Genomic DNA, 16,045 nt, shown 5'->3' with positions numbered 1-16,045 from the left:
TCTGGAGTCTCTCATCTGCCTTGGCAATGTGACACTCATCAGGCAAAGCCTAGCCAGAAGTGGAGAAAAGGCGGGACCTGAATGTAAAAAAACCCCAAATATTAAAAACTGCCTGCATCTTTCACTCAAGCCTAACGACGAGAGGGATATGCCGTACATTTAAAGCACATTTCTCTCCCCCCGCAATGAATCATGGGAACTATCGGTTTTTTCCTCACGGAGCTACATTTCCCAGAATCCTTACCAAACTACAATTCCCAGAATTCTCGGGGTTTATACAGCCTCTGGCTAAGGCGGTGCTGCTTAAGGCCCTTTTACGAACAAAAGAAAAGCTCTGCTCGATCAGATTAAAGGCGCATCTGGTTCAGCATCCTGCTCTTTAACCACCAAATGCCTAAAACCTGATGGCCTGCTTTCGAGTCTCTCATAGGCTGGCCACGGGTGCTGGATGAGGGGGGACGTGTGAATCAGTCGACGCGTGTCGACGCCTGCAGCCTTACAAGCGCCCTCTGTCCTCTTCCTGGTCACCAAACAGCTCTTGTCTTCGCAAACCACCCGCCGGGCAAAGCCTCACGGTTGGCGCGCTTTTCCCGGCGCGCCTCCCCCGCTCAGCCACGACCTTGCAAATAGCTTTGCCTCGCCGCCTTCCTGGGATTTGGTTTAGTCCAGCTCCACCTCCCGGACAAGATGGCGGCGCCCAGAGCGAGCGAGGCGGTGTGGAATCGCTTGGAGGTGCCGTGGCCCGCGTGCAGCGCGACGGTCGCCGTGGCGGCGCAGCACTCGTCAGGTGAGGCGGGGGGGGGGCGGACCTACTTATGCTCAGAGAATGTGGTTCTTCTCGGTAGAGCTTAGCTCGCAGGAAAGTGTGCCCCTTTTTGGTTTCAATAGGTGGAAGTTAAACACGTGCCTCGCTCACCTCTTTTTAAAAAGCATAGCTTTGGCTGAATTTTGCTTCTTGGGGGTCTTTTGTTTCAATCATTCCAGTGAGAGGAAGATCAAATTAGTTAACATCCATTAGTTCACATTCGTGGGTTCTGTTTTGTTTTTGGTAGTGACAGGGTCCTTGCATGCTCCAACTGCACACATGGGGTAAAGATTAAGGTGCAGTCCTGTGCTTAACTGAAGTCAGTGCTTTCCCGTTGAGTTGAATAGGCTCGTGGAAATTAATAATTGAATTGTAGAGTTGAAAGGTACCACAAGGGTCATCTAGTCCAACCCCATGCAATGCAGGACTCTCTTGACCAGCATGGGGCTCGAACTCAGGACCCTAGGAGTCTCATGCTTTAAGGGCTGAGCTATCAACCTAAGTTGATCCTAATAGATCAGGATTGGAAACTCAATTTACGGTCCTATTCCACTTCCTCAGAAGCAAATTCTGCTATACTAGGACCTTCTTTTTGAGTAAACATGCATAGGATTAAGCTAAAAGTTACCTCTTTCCTGCTTTTTGCCATGTCTGGTATGTTGTTAAAAGTGGGTATGTTATTACACAAGTTATGCATGGATATGTGGGGAGGAGAGTTCTGTCTTTTGTTCTACTGTAATTTGAGGAAACATGATACAGAAACTTAAATGGTAAAAGTGAGTTGATAGCACAAGTAACCTGGATAATGGTGGTGTGGTGTAGTGGTTAGAGTGCTGTAGGACCTGGGAGACTAGGATACAAATGGCCACTCAGGTATAAAGCTCACTGGGTGACCTTGGGCCTGTCATTCTCTCTTAGGTTAACCTAGTTCACAGGGTTGTTGTGAGGATGAAATGGGTAGAAGTGTGTATTCCACATTGAGCTGCTTAGATATCAATGCAATACAGTACTTAGATATCAATGCAATACAGTACTACTTTTGAATAAACTCCAGAAACTGCATGGTTGGCTTCATTACCCCCAATAAAGAACCACAAACTCTGGACACTAGTTTTTCAGTGAGGTTTCACAATTGGAGTGCAAGCAGTTGAAATAACTCCTTCCTGCTATGCTGTCTTCACAAGGCTCATGATAGGAGGCCCATTGGTTTTGTGGGCCTAGGGTGTTGATGACAATTTCAGAGACTGGGATGGTGGTCTGTGCAGAATAATAATAATTTTATTATTTATACCATTAAATTATTATTTATAGCATCTTGCAGTGATGTACAACAGAGTTGCTAATTGGACTTTAAGTTCTGTAAATTGATTCGAGTAAAAATAGTGCTTGAAACTGATGTATTAATTTCCATGCTCAAATCGGCAAAGGGGAAAATATTTGTTGTTGTTCTTTAGTCGTTTAGTCGTGTCCGACTCTTCGTGACCCCATGGACCATAGCACGCCAGGCACTCCTGTCTTCCACTGCCTCCCGCAGTTTGGTCAGACTCATGTTTGTGGCTTCGAGAACACTGTCCAACCATCTCGTCCTCTGTCGTCCCCTTCTCCTTGTGCCCTCCATCTTTCCCAACATCAGGGTCTTTTCCAGGGAGTCTTCTCTTCTCATGAGGTGGCCAAAGTATTGGAGCCTCAGCTTCAGGATCTGTCCTTCCAGTGAGCACTCAGGGCTGATTTCCTTAAGAATGGATAGGTTTGATCTTCTTGCAGTCCATGGGACTCTCAAGATTCTCCTCCAGCATATGCACTTGCTAGAGCTAAGTTAGCAATCTCTTGGGAGTTCTGAACGGTTTAGGACTTTAAAGTGCACAGTTTCATATATACATATTTGTTTGCCTTTTCCAGTGAAAAGCCTTTCCACTGTTCTGAAGGGGTGTCATGTTGTGGACGTCCTTCTGAAAGACAAAGCCATGGTTGCAGAACAGACCCTGCTGCATTCAATCATGTATAGTTTTCACTATCAGTTGAGTCACCATAGGTCATTTCGGTCCCTCAAGCAGGTAAGGTTGGGAGTCGTCCGGAAATATATTTAGACTGGGGGTGCTTAAGGAATTATTTGGAATGCAGTCGTCCATAGAAATCCACTGCTTCCATTCTGTATGTGGTGGTCTGATGGCTGTTTTATATTTTGTCTTTTTGTGTGTGTGTGTGTCCGTGTCCCCAAAAATTATTATAAAAAGGGGTAACAGCTGTGTTTGCTGCTGCACTCATTGAAAATGGGGCTGTAGTAATAATAATAATACCTTTATTGTCATTGTACAACCTGTGTACAATGAAATTAAACGAGCCTCCCTCCCCGCCAACCCAAATACTCAATATCATTCCACTCTATGTGCTTATCGAACAACACACCACACATGTTATTTTTCGTTTAACAGCCCACAAATAGAAGCTGTTTTTTAGCTTGTTTGTACAGCTGGTTATACTTCTATATCTCCTGCCCGAGGGTAAAAGATAAAATAGGTGATGGCCAGGATGTGAGTCATCCCTGAGAACTTTTCTCATAAATGCCTCCTGGAGCAATATAGTTTTATTAATGTGCCATTACTCGCAAGGAGACTGTACATGCAGTTCCATGTTCCCAGTTCTTTTACTGTACCTCATAAAAAAGCCTTTTCCATAGTTTAATTCAAGGAGAATACACATGCTATGACAGATTGTTCTTCATATATGTTCTACATGCTTACTACCATGAATCAAGTCAAAATTTCTTCTTTCCCTCTTTCCCTTTCAGGTAGAACAGTGCTTGAAGCGTTTAAACAGAATGAATCTGAAGAAGCCAATTCAATACCTTATTCTTCTGGGCCCCACGTAAGTGGCATAAGCCAGAACATCTCACTTCTCTAGTTTAGATTTACTTGGTTATTCAGGAAAGTACGTCAGCATATTTTAAACCTGCTGGAAACTATGGGATTCAAACCAGCTGAAATTCAAACACTTATTGGGCAACAGAGTGTCTTGTTGGATCAATCTATGCTAGTGGAAAACAGTAGAAGCTTTGAATCTAGTCTGAACTTTTCAATATAGAATGAACAGATCTTTGTAATTCAAAAACTTGCATTAATTGAAGTCAGCCCAACAGAAGGTACCATGCCTTGCCTTGTCCTTTTTATTTTTTCCCTATGTAACCAACAGCACAGTCATAACCAAAAAAGTAAGTCCTAGTTCAAAAGAAAGTCCTAGTGAATTCAATGAGACATACTCCCAACACAATATATCAAGCCCAGCACAAGATATCAAGTTGCAAGATTATAGAAGCAGCTCATGGCAAAGCATTCTGCTTGTAAACCAGTTAGTATAGGATTCTGTGAGGCAGGGGTCGGCAAGGTTTACCTCGCCTGGGCTGGTTCACTCCAATGGAGATCCCTCCGTGGGCTGGAGCATGAGCACGCGTGCCCACAATTTCTGGCATCTGCACAGGCGCGATTTCCGGTGCCGCGGTAGCGAGGCGCTGTGCTGGTTTAGCGCAGCACACAGGGACTCCCCAGTTGGGTGGCCCGGTTCGGGGGCGGCTTGTGGGCTGGTTAAACGACCCCCGTGGGCCGCTTGTGGCCCATGGGTCTTAGGCTGCCGACCCCTGCTGTGAGGCCTAGACATACCAGCATTAAATATTGCGGGGTGCCAACACTTAACCACACAATCTTCTTCTTGTCTCTTTATTTTCAATAGAAACCAGAAACCAGAAAATCCAGAAGAGGCCTTGATTCCCAGTCAACCTGTGATAGAAGTGATATTAGTCAAGATCTTGGGTGGGTGCAAGCTGTTGCTGCGTCTGCTTGAATGTTGTTGCACAGCTTTTCTGTATCCTTCTGAAACAGTTTGGAATCTAATTTGGAGGTTCTTGCAATTTCATTTGGTGGTGCAGAATGTCACAGGATATACCACAGATTTGTTAGGGAAAACAGATTTGACGACATTTCATTTGCTTCTGTTAAGAAGTCATTTTGTTATGTATTTTGTGGTGAAGCAGTCCTTTGTGATTCATCTTCAGCATGTTGGTAGAGCACAAGACTCTAAATCTCAGGGTTGTAGGTTTGAGACCCACACTGGGCAAAAGATTTCTGCATTGCAGAGGGTTGGACTAGATCAGGCATAGGCAACCTCGGCCCTCCAGATGTTTTGAGACTACAATTCTCATCATCCCTGACCACTAGCCCTGTTAGCTAGGGATGATGGGAGTTGTAGTCCCAAAACATCTGGAGGGCCGAGGTTGCCTATGCCTGAACTAGGTCATGCTCCCTTACAACTCTACAATTCTATGATTGATTTTATTGATTTTTTTATTGAGTATATGCCTCCAAAGCAGCATATAATCCTCAGTTTTTTAAAAAAATCTTAAGGCTCACTACTCACTGAGTTCCACTGTGTGTTCATGCATAAAGTGTTCAATAAGTTCAGTCCTAAGTATATTTGATTGAAAGGAACATGCAGGAATATGTGTGTAGGATTGAAAGTGTGTGTAATTTGGGTTTCTAGCCTCTTTTGTTAGCTGTCCAACCTTAGTTGTTATCCAACCTTAATCAATTTTGCTCATCAGTTTGTCCCTTAAGCATCTGTGTTTGCAAGAGTACATATTGTTGAATTCTGTGGTTTTGGGGTTGCTGAGCCGATTATGGTATGTATACCTGTAAAACATTTTAATTCTTTCACTTCCGCTTGTTCACTTCAATGTTTTTAGCAGAGCATTGTCCCTGCTAACACCAGCAGTGCACACCCTTCCCATTACTTCCCTATTGCATATGGAAGGACCTAGAACAGATGTACAATTTCTGTAGTACTAACAACACTTCAGTAATGATTGCGAAGGTGTGTGTATGGGGAATCCAACTGGAAGACCAATTGTATATTGAGGAGGTAGTGATTCTAACATGGTTACCCTTCCTGCCTCTGTTCCTTCCCCCTCCCTGGCAGCTGTTAAGTTTTTGAAGGTGTGAGAACCTTCTCTGGTGTCCTAATCAGTTGGGAGGTGGTGAAGCCCCCCCCCCAAAAAAAAACAGCTGCCTTAACTAGTTAGGGAGGTTAGTGCTGGGGACCTTCTTTAATGTTGGAAATTTGTTACTGGAAAGTGAGGCATTGGGAGGAGGTGGCTATAAAAGCAGATGGTTTGGGCAGAGTTATTTAGAAGCTTGTGCACGGACTGATCGGCCACAGGGCCATGCAATCTAAGGCTACCTGGGGGAGTCACTTTGCCACTTCTTGAAGGCTTCCAAGTACCAGATAGAAGTGCATGCCTGCTATGTATATATTGCTTGCTGTTTAGGAACCAAATCTTCCTCTCCTCACCCACTCGTGTTTTGTACTGCTTCTGAATGTATTTTAAAAGAACCACCTTGCATTTGGCAAAACAGTGTGTTCCCGTTAACTGACCTGACCAGCTTTCTTCTAAACAAGTAAAATTTTCCAGAGCAAATATAATCCAATAATACTAGGGTTGTGGGGTTGAAATGGGAGAAGCAGCATTTTGCTTGTAAACCATTGATAAAGCAAACAGTGTAGTATCTGTGACCTCAAACATTTCCCTGGTTCCTCTGTCCACCTCTGCCTTTGATTAGGTTAAGGTAGATTCCTCCTTGCAGTGCATAGGGCTGGTGGCAAGTGCTACACATACCCTGAAACAAGGCAGAGGCACTGCCCTTAGGTTTACACATTGAAAGAGAAACTAAGGAAGGAGGTAAAACAAATGGTAGACGAGGGAGTACAGTTTGATAAAGAGCAAACAGGCAACGTAAGTGGTATTTAAATCGAAGCAGGGGCAGGTTAATGGTCTTTTCCATGGTGGCGGAGGTGCAGCTAACGGGGGTCATTTAGTCCTTAGACTGCTGTCCATTTCGTTGAAGGGAATTTACACAAATTCCAGATGTGGAAAGCAGGTGCTGTGTAACGGATATAAGTGTTTTCATCTCATCATCTTTGCCATAGGATCATTTATAGAGGTGTGTTAAAAAGCCTCACTTCTCTATATATCAGGCTATTTGAATTGCTTCGGGAAGTTTCAGAGACTCATCCAAGGCCTTACATTAAAGGATTTGACTTTCCTTCTGATATATATGAATTTCTGGGGACCACTTATTCAGAGATTGAAAAGAAAATGTCCAACAAAACATTTGTAATGAAAAAGGCTGGACCTGGATGGATGACTAGACTTTTCCCAGGAAGCAAAGCTGTATCTCAGTCTCACGCTTTGAGTGCAGCTGTGCCTACAAAAGTAAGAAAGAAGGTTATGAACGCTCAGAAGACCATTGATATTGGGAAGCCAATTCTGATAAAAAGAACTAACCAAGGTAAGAGACAATGGTCTCCTTATTTATTTATTTATATTTATTTCACAACATTTAATACACTGCTTGCTTTTAATAAAACTTCCATGCGGTTGACAAAAAAGAGAGAAAACATTATTGGTTAAAAATTAAAAACTTTTTTTAATGTTTAAAATCAACAATATGCTAAAACAAGATTAAAACACATGACAGCTTCTACATGTCTGGATTGGATTGCCTAAAGAAAATCATTTTTAGTCAGGTGCCAAAAGAAGTACAGTGAAGGTTTCTGATGACAATAGACAGGATTTCCGAAGTGTGTGTTGCTACACTAAGAGTTTGATTTCTTATGAGTATGGAATGAGTACTGTATTATGTGGGCATCTTGGTCAGGTGCTGCTGAGCAACAAGGTGGCCAGTGAGGGAGAGATGAAGGATGGGAAGCCAAGTTGGTCTCATTGGGGATTGGCCATCCTCATGTCTGTAGTATAGCACAATATGCAACTTACTGTGCTCTAAAACTTGCATTGAGTTGCATGGGAGGTGTCTTCTTAATTTGTTGTTACAAATTACCCACACTTCATCTTAATTAAGATTAAAACACATTATTACACAATATTAAAAAGTTTAAAACAACTTAAAATTACAGAAATAAGGGGAGTCCTTAAAAATATGCATCTCAAGTGTCAAAGGTAGCAGGGTAAAGAGGTGCATCTTCAGCATCATCCGAAAGCTGTATAATGAAGGCACCAGACACACCTCTGGGAAGAAAGTTCCACAAATTCCCTCTCCTGGGCTGCCCTCTCCCCTGAGCTTCTGAGGGTGGTGGAACAACCAAGAGGGCACCTTCTGCTGATCTTAGCAGCCAAGCGGGTCTGTAAGGAAGGTATTCAGTGCCTAAGTCATTTAGCGCTTTAAACAGTAACATTTTGGCCTGGAAATGAACTGGCAACCAGTCCGTTGTGCTGATTGCATGGGCCTCATGCCCCAAGATGCTCTGGAAATAGCTGACGACTGTATTGTGGAAGACCTCTGATATTCCCTAGACTTAACCTCAGTAAAATGCTTAGAATATAAATTAAGATCCACTGATTGAAGAATAATTTTGTTACGAATAACTCTGCTTAGGATCATAGCCAAGCTCTTTTTTCTGTTATGACATGGCAGCTGTGCCCTTTCTTTCAGATCTTGGGAAGGAGTTTGCGTTTGATGTCAAGAGCTTATGCAGGTTCCCTAACCCTGCACCACGGGAGGTTTGTTTTTTTCATTCTGTGTTTGTCTGTCTTTAATATACTATGTTTCTGTGTGCTCATTTTTTTCTCTTCTGGGCAGAAAATATTACTGTGCGACTTTCTGCCATGCTTCAAGAGGTGCACCTTTCAACATAGGTCCTTGATGGTTGGGTACACTTGTCTATAAATGTAGCTTTTACATGGTGCACTTGTGGATCTGGATTGTACAGTGCTGTAAATATATACAGTACAGTGCAAAAGTATATGCAAGGTAATTGATTGTTTTGGAATTTGCCATGAATATGTATAATTTAATTTGTCCACCTCTTTTGAAGATGGGAGGAACTAACACAGTGATGCTATGCAAGCTTAATGAAAGCCAGTTGCACTGAAAGCTTTAGAACTTCAGCGGCTAGAATCTGAATAATTTCTCTGGGAAGGGTCATGGCTCAGTAGCTGACCATATTCTTGTAGTTGACCAGAAGTTCCAAGATTTCTCACAGCCTCACTATTAATGATATTTTAAATTTGAAAGATCTCTGCCTGGAGCCTAGCTGATTTTTTAAAAAAAATAAAATTAACTTTATTAGATTAAAATGCATATACAAAATAAAAACACATAAACAAAATAAAACATTAAACGACACAACACTAACAAAACACTAACAAAACTCTAATGGCAAATAAAAGTAATTAACCAAATAGCTAAATAGCTAAATAATAATTCAGCCTAGATGAATTGTTGCTCATCAAAATAGAAAACACTGTACCAGTATCATATGTCCAGTGAAGTTTAAAACAACGGCTTTAAACAGCAGATGCGCCAAGAAACAATTTTTGTTATGTATTGCAAGGAACCACTGTTCAAGAAACACAATTATAAAGGCCGTGTGAGCTTGCAAAGTAGCAAAACATTTGGGGGAGCGGGTATCCTGGTCAGCATGTAGGACAAAGATAACCATTGGCTTAAAAGAATATTTAACATTCATTTGCTTCTATATTCTTTCTAGACAGGTTCCTTCTAGTCAAGGATACAGTATGTAATCTTAGAAATATGAGTCTCTTCATTGAAGATACATTTTTTCTCCTTTACTAATGTCCTTCCATTTTATTTTATTTCAGAATACAAAAGTCACAGTGAGGTTTCCTGGGTCAAAAAAGAGAAGTACATTGGTTTCTTCTAAATCACTGAGGTCCCAGCATCTTAAATCTTTTGTCTCCAAATTTCAAGAAGCACACACCTTCAGAGAACTCTGTGACACACTCAGAACAACAGTTCTGTGGTGCAAAAGCAATAAACTTGGGCCAGAGGCTTTTTTCTTGGGAATGAAGCTTTTGAAAAGTAGGCGGTTACAGCATGTGGAAACACAGGGTTGCAGGTTTGTATAAATGGCAGTGCTGGATTTCTGGGGTAGCAATTGCAGAAGACTATTCTGTGCTTACTATCTTCCTTCCCAGTTCATGAGAAGGCTGCCATAAATGGTGGGAAATGATATAAGGTGCAGATAACTGCAGGATAGATCACTGCCACAGCATCCTGTGATTTGGCACTGTTAGAAGCATAATGCAAAGTGTGCTATGTTGGTTTCCCCTAAACTACTTGCAGTCTATGCCTACCTAGAACTATTATTCTATTCAATGGGTTTTTATAAGAATATAATTTTATAAGAATATAAACCTTGGAATTGTGGCAGTGAAGGAAGGTATACTCGTGGTCTCCATCACTAGCTGTGAGACCAAGGTGGTGGGAAACCTTGACTCACAGGAGGAACATGCTTACTTTCCTCTTTACTTCCCATTCCTTTCTCCTTTTGTATTGGACCTATTGGATAGCCCCTGCCCACAGGCTCACAAACCTAAACTTTTAAAAGAATTATATACTTGTAAGTGCCTTACCTGTCCAACCTATGGACAGTAAATTTATTACTTAACAACATTCATAATGTGGTAGTTACTCTTCCTCAGTCTGATATTTAAAATAAAACCAAAGGGGCAAGTAGAAACATATTTTGGGGGCCATGGTGTCAGTCAAGACTGCAGTGTATTTTAGATTTTGATAATGGACAAAGCTGTTCCAGATGAGCAGACTAGCTTGTGCAAAAGATCCTTGGTTATGCAAAATAATCTACTTGTGCTGTAATGAAGAAAATCCCTCTTGTCAGCTTACTTGGCATTAAACTTTAGAGTGATTACTTTTGAGTAGGCACAGCAAAAATTTCACTGTTAAAGTTGCTAAAATTTATCTTTGCATTCCAGCTTGCAACGGAAACTTGGCTGCATTAAAGCTACTCTCTGTAAATATCTCACGCTTTCAAGCTGCAGAGTGAGACCCAGCCAAAGACTTAAAGCACATTCCCACCCACAAAGACAGATGAAATGCTCAAGGAAATCAAGATGTGTTTCAAGGAGTGCACCATCTTGCATTGTTCCCATACAAAGAGGCACTTCTATCCATTTTAAGGGCAGTAGATATCTTCCTCTTCCTCAGTGCTCTAGCTCCCTGTCTCCAGTTTGGGATGCTGACAACGGTGGTACTACCTACAGTGTTGAAAAGCAATCACATGGCCATCCTTCTGACCTTGTGGGGCTTGGAAGAAAGCCTTCCCATAAACAGAAAGCCACAGAAAATGAAGATGATATTGATGACATTTTTAAAGTAATTGGCCTATAGCATTATGTTCCATTAAACTAATTTAAACTGTTCACCGAGTTTGTGTTGAGAGACGATGGGCGTTACCTACTTAAACAGAATGCATCAAAAACATTTTTTCCTGATTTGAAGTTTTTTGCAAGCATTATCATTACATAAGGTTGACACTCTAATTGTTGTTAATACCGGTAGTGGCAGACTATTAAGCAAAACTAAGCTTTTGTATATAAGCAGCAGCATGCATTTAGCTGCTTTGCTACATTTTGTACATGGAGTGCACTCTCATTCCACAGGGTGAATGTCTAGTGAAAATGCAACACCTTTAGGGGAAAAAATTGTAGGGTCTTACAAACCCATCCAAAATAGTACAATGGTAGGACTGTGTACACACTTTGTAGCCAGAATGCTGACTGATGGGTGGGAAGCAGAATACCAGCGCAATAAGAAATGCACATGCAACCTGAGCAACATTGCACTGCAACATTTGCTTGCATCAGCTATTTCTCAGTCTTAGCACTCCTTAGAATATGCGGGGACAGAACTGAACCTGTACTGCCTAACTAAAAACACCAGCTACGTGCTATTAAACTCAAAGCAGGTAGAAGCAGACCAATCCTCAAAACTATTTGGTAACTAGAAACTGCTGTCAACTCAGCTTCTGCTCAGGTAGTTGTGTTTAGCTAATGCGGTGCATAGTTAAGTTTATATGTTTGTTTGTTTTTAAAGCAAAAGTGCTGGTGTTTGTGTTGGTGTGCCTGCTTACGACTACCCAAATGTGTCCAAAGGGGTAAACTCATGTTAACATAGTCCAGGGGTCAGCAAACTTTTTCAGCAGGGGGCCGGTCCACTGTCCCTCAGACCTTGTGGGGGGCCGGACTATATTTTTGGGGGGAAATGAACGAATTCCTATGCCCCACAAATAACCCAGAGATGTGTTTTAAATAAAAGGACACATTCTACTCATGTAAAAACATGCTGATTCCTGGACCGTCCGCGGGCCAGATTTAGAAGGCGATTGAGCCAGATATGGCCCCCGGGCCTTAGTTTGGGGACCCCTGACATAGTCAAAAGCTGAGGCAAGCCTATTGGCCCTTGATCCCCACTGATGTAGCTTCAAAAATTGTATTGATACCCTTTCAGAAAAGTACAGGAATCATCTTGGTTTCTCCCATTACAAGAAATGCATGGGTGAGAGTGTTTATTCATATTCATTAAGAATTCCAAATCACTAGTATTTACTGTGAAATAACATTTATGGGAAGCAATTCATAAATTGAATCAGTTATACAATGTGTATCTTAACTAAGCAACACAACAACAACCCTTAAAAAGCAAAATTGTTCCAGTTACAAAGTTTCCCTCTCTGAATTAACATTTACAAAACAATTCTTACACTAGTTTGTCTTCTAGTAGCGGCAATATCCAAACATGTTAGCACCTGTTATGGGCCATTCTCCCTCAGCTGAAAAAAAAGTACAGATACAGTGTTTCTTCCACTTACTCAGATAAACAAATAACACTGCCTATGATATATGCCTCAACTGCCAAACTGCAAGTAGCTCTGATCTCTTGACATAATTGCCTGTAGCTTTCACTCCTGTGTTTATAGAATGAGGCACCTCATTTTGGAGTAAGTTCCTGTGATGTGTACAACCAGCAAGATGGATATTTTTTCACAATGTTGGTATTAACTAACCTAGAGCTATGTACACGTTTTCCAATTTTCACAGAACCTAAAAGCCATTGTAGAATTGCCACTTAAGGTATATTTGGGAAAAGAAGGTAAATCACCCACCCACCCTCAAACTGCAGAGATTTGTTCCCATTAGTAAAGTACTACTGTAATTGTCCACACTGTCATGGGGAATGCAAGCACTTCACTTTGGTGAATCCTTGAGGACAACACAAGTCAGGAAAATGAAACGCACCATTCTGCACATACCACCCATCTGCATCACATGAGGCCTTAAGATCCATAGTTTGCTTCATCAAATGCCTTTCTGGCCCGTTTCAATTCTTCATTCATTGTTAGCAAGTCTTTCACACGAGCAAACTTCCGTGGGTCTTTACGGATCAGGAAGACAATATCTTCAACCTGTACTCGACCTTGCCGTCCAATTGACATTGCTTTGTGGGTCTATTGGTAGGAAAGAATTGATCAGTCGCATACATTCTAAGAGAGGTTCAGTACCTGTACCATGGATTTGACCATGTGTTCTTTTGAATGTTTGGATTTCTTCCCTTGCAGAAATCTGTATCATGAAATGAATTGTAGTAAACAGCACTAAAACACAGCGCTCATTATGATTGTAGCATTCTTCATTTATTCATTCATTTAAAGTGGGCCTTATATACATCTTCCCTTCAAGGCTCTGCTCTCTGGTTTTCAAGTAATACACAGTACCACCAAAAGCAAAGCTCATATCCCACAGCATCTGCTTCACCCAATTTGTAATCTCATACAAGCAAACAAGCAAGACCTACCATTTCTGTGATGAATTCTATAACCAAGTCTTCAAGAATATCCACTGACTCTGTGTAAGGATTCTGGTCATCTCCAAATCCATACATCATACATCTTACTGTAGAATGAACAAACGCCCACAGTGAGATGGAATGGAAGCACTCTAGAAAACTTAAGACCTATTCACTATGTTTCTCAATAAGTGTGACTCGGCACACACATATTCTTCCAAATTGTTCAAGCAAGCAGAAGCCTACATCTAAGTTTCTCAACTAATTTTTAAGATGCAAATATTCCCCACTTGGAAGTATAGGCTGGATGCTATAGGGCTCTTAAATCAAAACACTGTCACCCTGTTGATGGCACTATGCATACTTTTAAGGACAATGCCCAATAAGGTGGTTTTTGAATGGAACCTTGATGCCAAGAACTGCAGAAATTATGTGTAACTCCAGTGAAAAGCTGCATGTCCAATTATTGATCCCAAATGAACAATACTAGTCAACAGATCTCTATTCTGTTCTGGTTATATTTAATAAAGCTTAGACTGTTTTGCCAAGTATGCTTCAATGCAACTGGATACTGTCCAATTAGTAGTTGTGTGAATACTGCATTACTGCAGAAAAATGATATTCCCTTGAAGGGAGTCTTCAAGAAAATGGCATCTTTATGACATTTATTTAGAACCCGAATTGAGGGCATTCAGCACAAGGCCATTCTTCCCTTGGGAATGATAGGCTAATGCAGGGGTGTCCAAACTTTTTCAAAGAGGGCCAGATTTGATGAAGTGAACATGTGTGAGGGCCGACCAAAGGGCCGACCTTTTTTTAGGATTGAAGTGGTTGAGCTTTTATTAGGATTTTACCCCGGGAAATAAACTGCCACAGGGACCGGATTAAACCGACCGGCAGACCAGATTGGCCCCTGGAAGGGACTTTGGACATGCCTGGGCTAATGTGTGCTTCTCTTAGCACGTTTTCCCCTTGCGTCCTGAGATCGAGTTTCTTCAAAGCCCATGACACCCATCAACTCCTGCCTGGAAACCAATGTCCCCACTGTGGAAGGACGTGTGGATCCAGAATTGGCCTCCACAGTCACTTACGGACCCATTGTTAAAATCATGTTTATGGAAGACAATCTTACTCGGCTACGAGTGATCACCAAAGAAGAAGAAGAAGAATAGAAATGTGTGCTTCCTAACAGCCACAGAAGAATGCAGCAACAAGGTCAACAAATACGGATGTATTCTAAATGCAGATGTAGCATTCTAAATCAAAATCTGAGGGAGAGTTTACACATACATATTAATCTCTAGAAAACATCAAGATCAAGTGTTGGAGCATGTATGCATGAAATAATAATTTCAGATTAAATACTTTTTATTCTACCTCACATAATTTCACACAATACATTTTAATGGAAATAGTTCACATATTCATCTATGAATCAAGTGGCATCAAATGGCATGCAAAAATGTGTGAATCAGCCCTTAGTCTCAAGCTGGGAATGACACGAGAGGGTTTCTACTTCTATTGATCCTCCAGTCCTTTCTGGAATTTAACAGTGATATCAATATTCAAAAGGTGGTTTATGGAGGTGAGAAAGGGGTCCTTTAGAAAGTTGGAAAATGTGAAGTGGTTAAACCTTATAATAGCATGAAACACAGGGAGCTGCCTTACACCAAAGTAAGATCTTTTAGCTCAGTATTATCTACACCAGGGGTGGGGAACCTGTGGCCCTTCAGTTGTTGGGAGTCTAAATCCCATCAGCCCCAGCCAGCATGATCAGTGGAGCCCCAACTTACATTCCTTGGAGAACAGCCTCTTCCTTTTCCCCTGTCCACCATCTGAGCCTCCTCCAGCCTCCTCAGTATCTTCTTCAAACTAAAGGGGGGGGGAAAGAAATCCCAAACAAGGATGCAAGAGAATTACAAACTAGGAGTAAACTAAGCTAGATTCCCATATTTGATTTAAGAGCTGAAAGAGCACGCAGCCCCGTGCCCGCTTCGTCCCCTCTTTCCCCGAAGCCAGCAAGCGCCTCCTCCAGCCGCTCATGGGAGACTAGAGCGGGAGAGGCTCTCCAAGCGCGGCCAAGACTCCCACCCCGACCTTCCCTACTCACAGGAGGGTCCTCTTCTTCGTCCGCCATGACGGCAGCAGCCACCTTCCCTTCCAGGCTTCCGCCGGTATAAGCAACTCTGCGTTGTTATTGGTCGCGTCAACGGGCACTCTTGAGCATGCTCTCTCGGAGCTAATGAAGCTGTAGACCTTGCCCTTTTCCAGTTCCTTCGTTCCGTAGCTCTGAGGAACGCGAAATGGGAGTTGGGGGGTGGGGTGGGATATTGTCTGGAAACAAAGCTGGCAGCACGCGTGCGCAGTCGGAGCGACTGAAGTCCCTCGCCCTCTTTGGAAATGGATTTGCCGTAATAACCCCATTCAAAGCGCATGGGGAGTTTGTTTCTGGGGCAAGATGGGCAGGGTATTGGATAAAGCTGAAACATATTAAACAACCAATTCCCGCCCTTTGTGAGTAGCAACGGACGGTGCAAACAAGGAGCCTCGTGGCACCTTAAAGATGGACAGG

At 42.2% G+C, this 16,045-nt stretch overlaps 2 protein-coding genes across 6 annotated transcripts; one reads left to right on the top strand and one right to left on the bottom strand.

Annotated features, from left to right (window-relative positions):
- The first annotated feature begins 609 nt into the window (after positions 1–609).
- Positions 610–12,080, top strand: NEPRO (nucleolus and neural progenitor protein). 2 transcript variants are annotated; one of them, XM_035115033.2, is made up of 9 exons: positions 610–787; positions 2,705–2,859; positions 3,594–3,670; positions 4,529–4,660; positions 5,397–5,474; positions 6,827–7,140; positions 8,302–8,369; positions 9,471–9,727; positions 10,605–12,080. In XM_035115033.2, the coding sequence occupies exons 1-9, from the start codon at positions 688–690 to the stop codon at positions 11,017–11,019; spliced, it is 1,596 nt and encodes a 531-aa protein (XP_034970924.2). In that variant the 5' UTR covers positions 610–687; the 3' UTR covers positions 11,020–12,080. The 2 variants fall into 2 exon arrangements, with proteins under 2 accessions (XP_034970924.2, XP_034970923.2); XM_035115032.2 differs by having other exon boundaries at positions 6,779–7,140.
- Positions 6,925–15,806, bottom strand: LOC118084913 (transcription initiation factor TFIID subunit 13). Of its 4 annotated transcripts, none has more exons than XM_035115037.2 (5): positions 15,584–15,806; positions 15,267–15,345; positions 13,483–13,580; positions 12,927–13,135; positions 6,925–7,056 (listed from the first exon to the last, which is right to left on the bottom strand). In XM_035115037.2, exons 1-4 carry the CDS (start codon positions 15,608–15,610, stop codon positions 12,965–12,967), a joined length of 375 nt encoding a protein of 124 aa, XP_034970928.1. In that variant the 5' UTR covers positions 15,611–15,806; the 3' UTR covers positions 6,925–7,056; positions 12,927–12,964. The 4 variants fall into 4 exon arrangements, with proteins under 4 accessions (XP_034970928.1, XP_034970927.1, XP_060129723.1 ...); XM_035115036.2 differs by lacking the exon at positions 6,925–7,056 and adding an exon at positions 7,157–7,991 and having other exon boundaries at positions 15,584–15,805; XM_060273740.1 differs by lacking the exon at positions 6,925–7,056 and adding an exon at positions 12,157–12,460 and having other exon boundaries at positions 15,584–15,805.
- Between the last annotated feature and the right edge of the window lie 239 nt (positions 15,807–16,045).

Source organism: Zootoca vivipara, chromosome 4, assembly GCF_963506605.1.
Source record: "Zootoca vivipara chromosome 4, rZooViv1.1, whole genome shotgun sequence".
Classification (NCBI taxonomy): domain Eukaryota; kingdom Metazoa; phylum Chordata; class Lepidosauria; order Squamata; family Lacertidae; genus Zootoca; species Zootoca vivipara.
Note: the sequence above shows the minus strand (reverse complement) of the source record. Positions and strands in the feature narration are given on the sequence as shown.

Excerpts from the sequence above, each read along its gene's own strand:
- NEPRO (XM_035115032.2), top strand. The coding sequence starts at position 688 with ATGGCGGCGCCCAGAGCGAGCGAGGCGGTGTGGAATCGCTTGGAGGTG. Across the intron at positions 3,671-4,528 it reads CTTATTCTTCTGGGCCCCAC|AAACCAGAAACCAGAAAATC; the intron begins GTAAGTGGCATA and ends TATTTTCAATAG. Across the intron at positions 8,370-9,470 it reads CTAACCCTGCACCACGGGAG|AATACAAAAGTCACAGTGAG; the intron begins GTTTGTTTTTTT and ends ATTTTATTTCAG.
- LOC118084913 (XM_035115037.2), bottom strand. The coding sequence starts at position 15,610 with ATGGCGGACGAAGAAGAGGACCCTCCT. Across the intron at positions 15,346-15,583 it reads ACGAAGAAGAGGACCCTCCT|TTTGAAGAAGATACTGAGGA; the intron begins GTGAGTAGGGAA and ends CCCCCCCTTTAG. Across the intron at positions 13,581-15,266 it reads GAGGCTGTTCTCCAAGGAAT|TAAGATGTATGATGTATGGA; the intron begins GTAAGTTGGGGC and ends TTCATTCTACAG.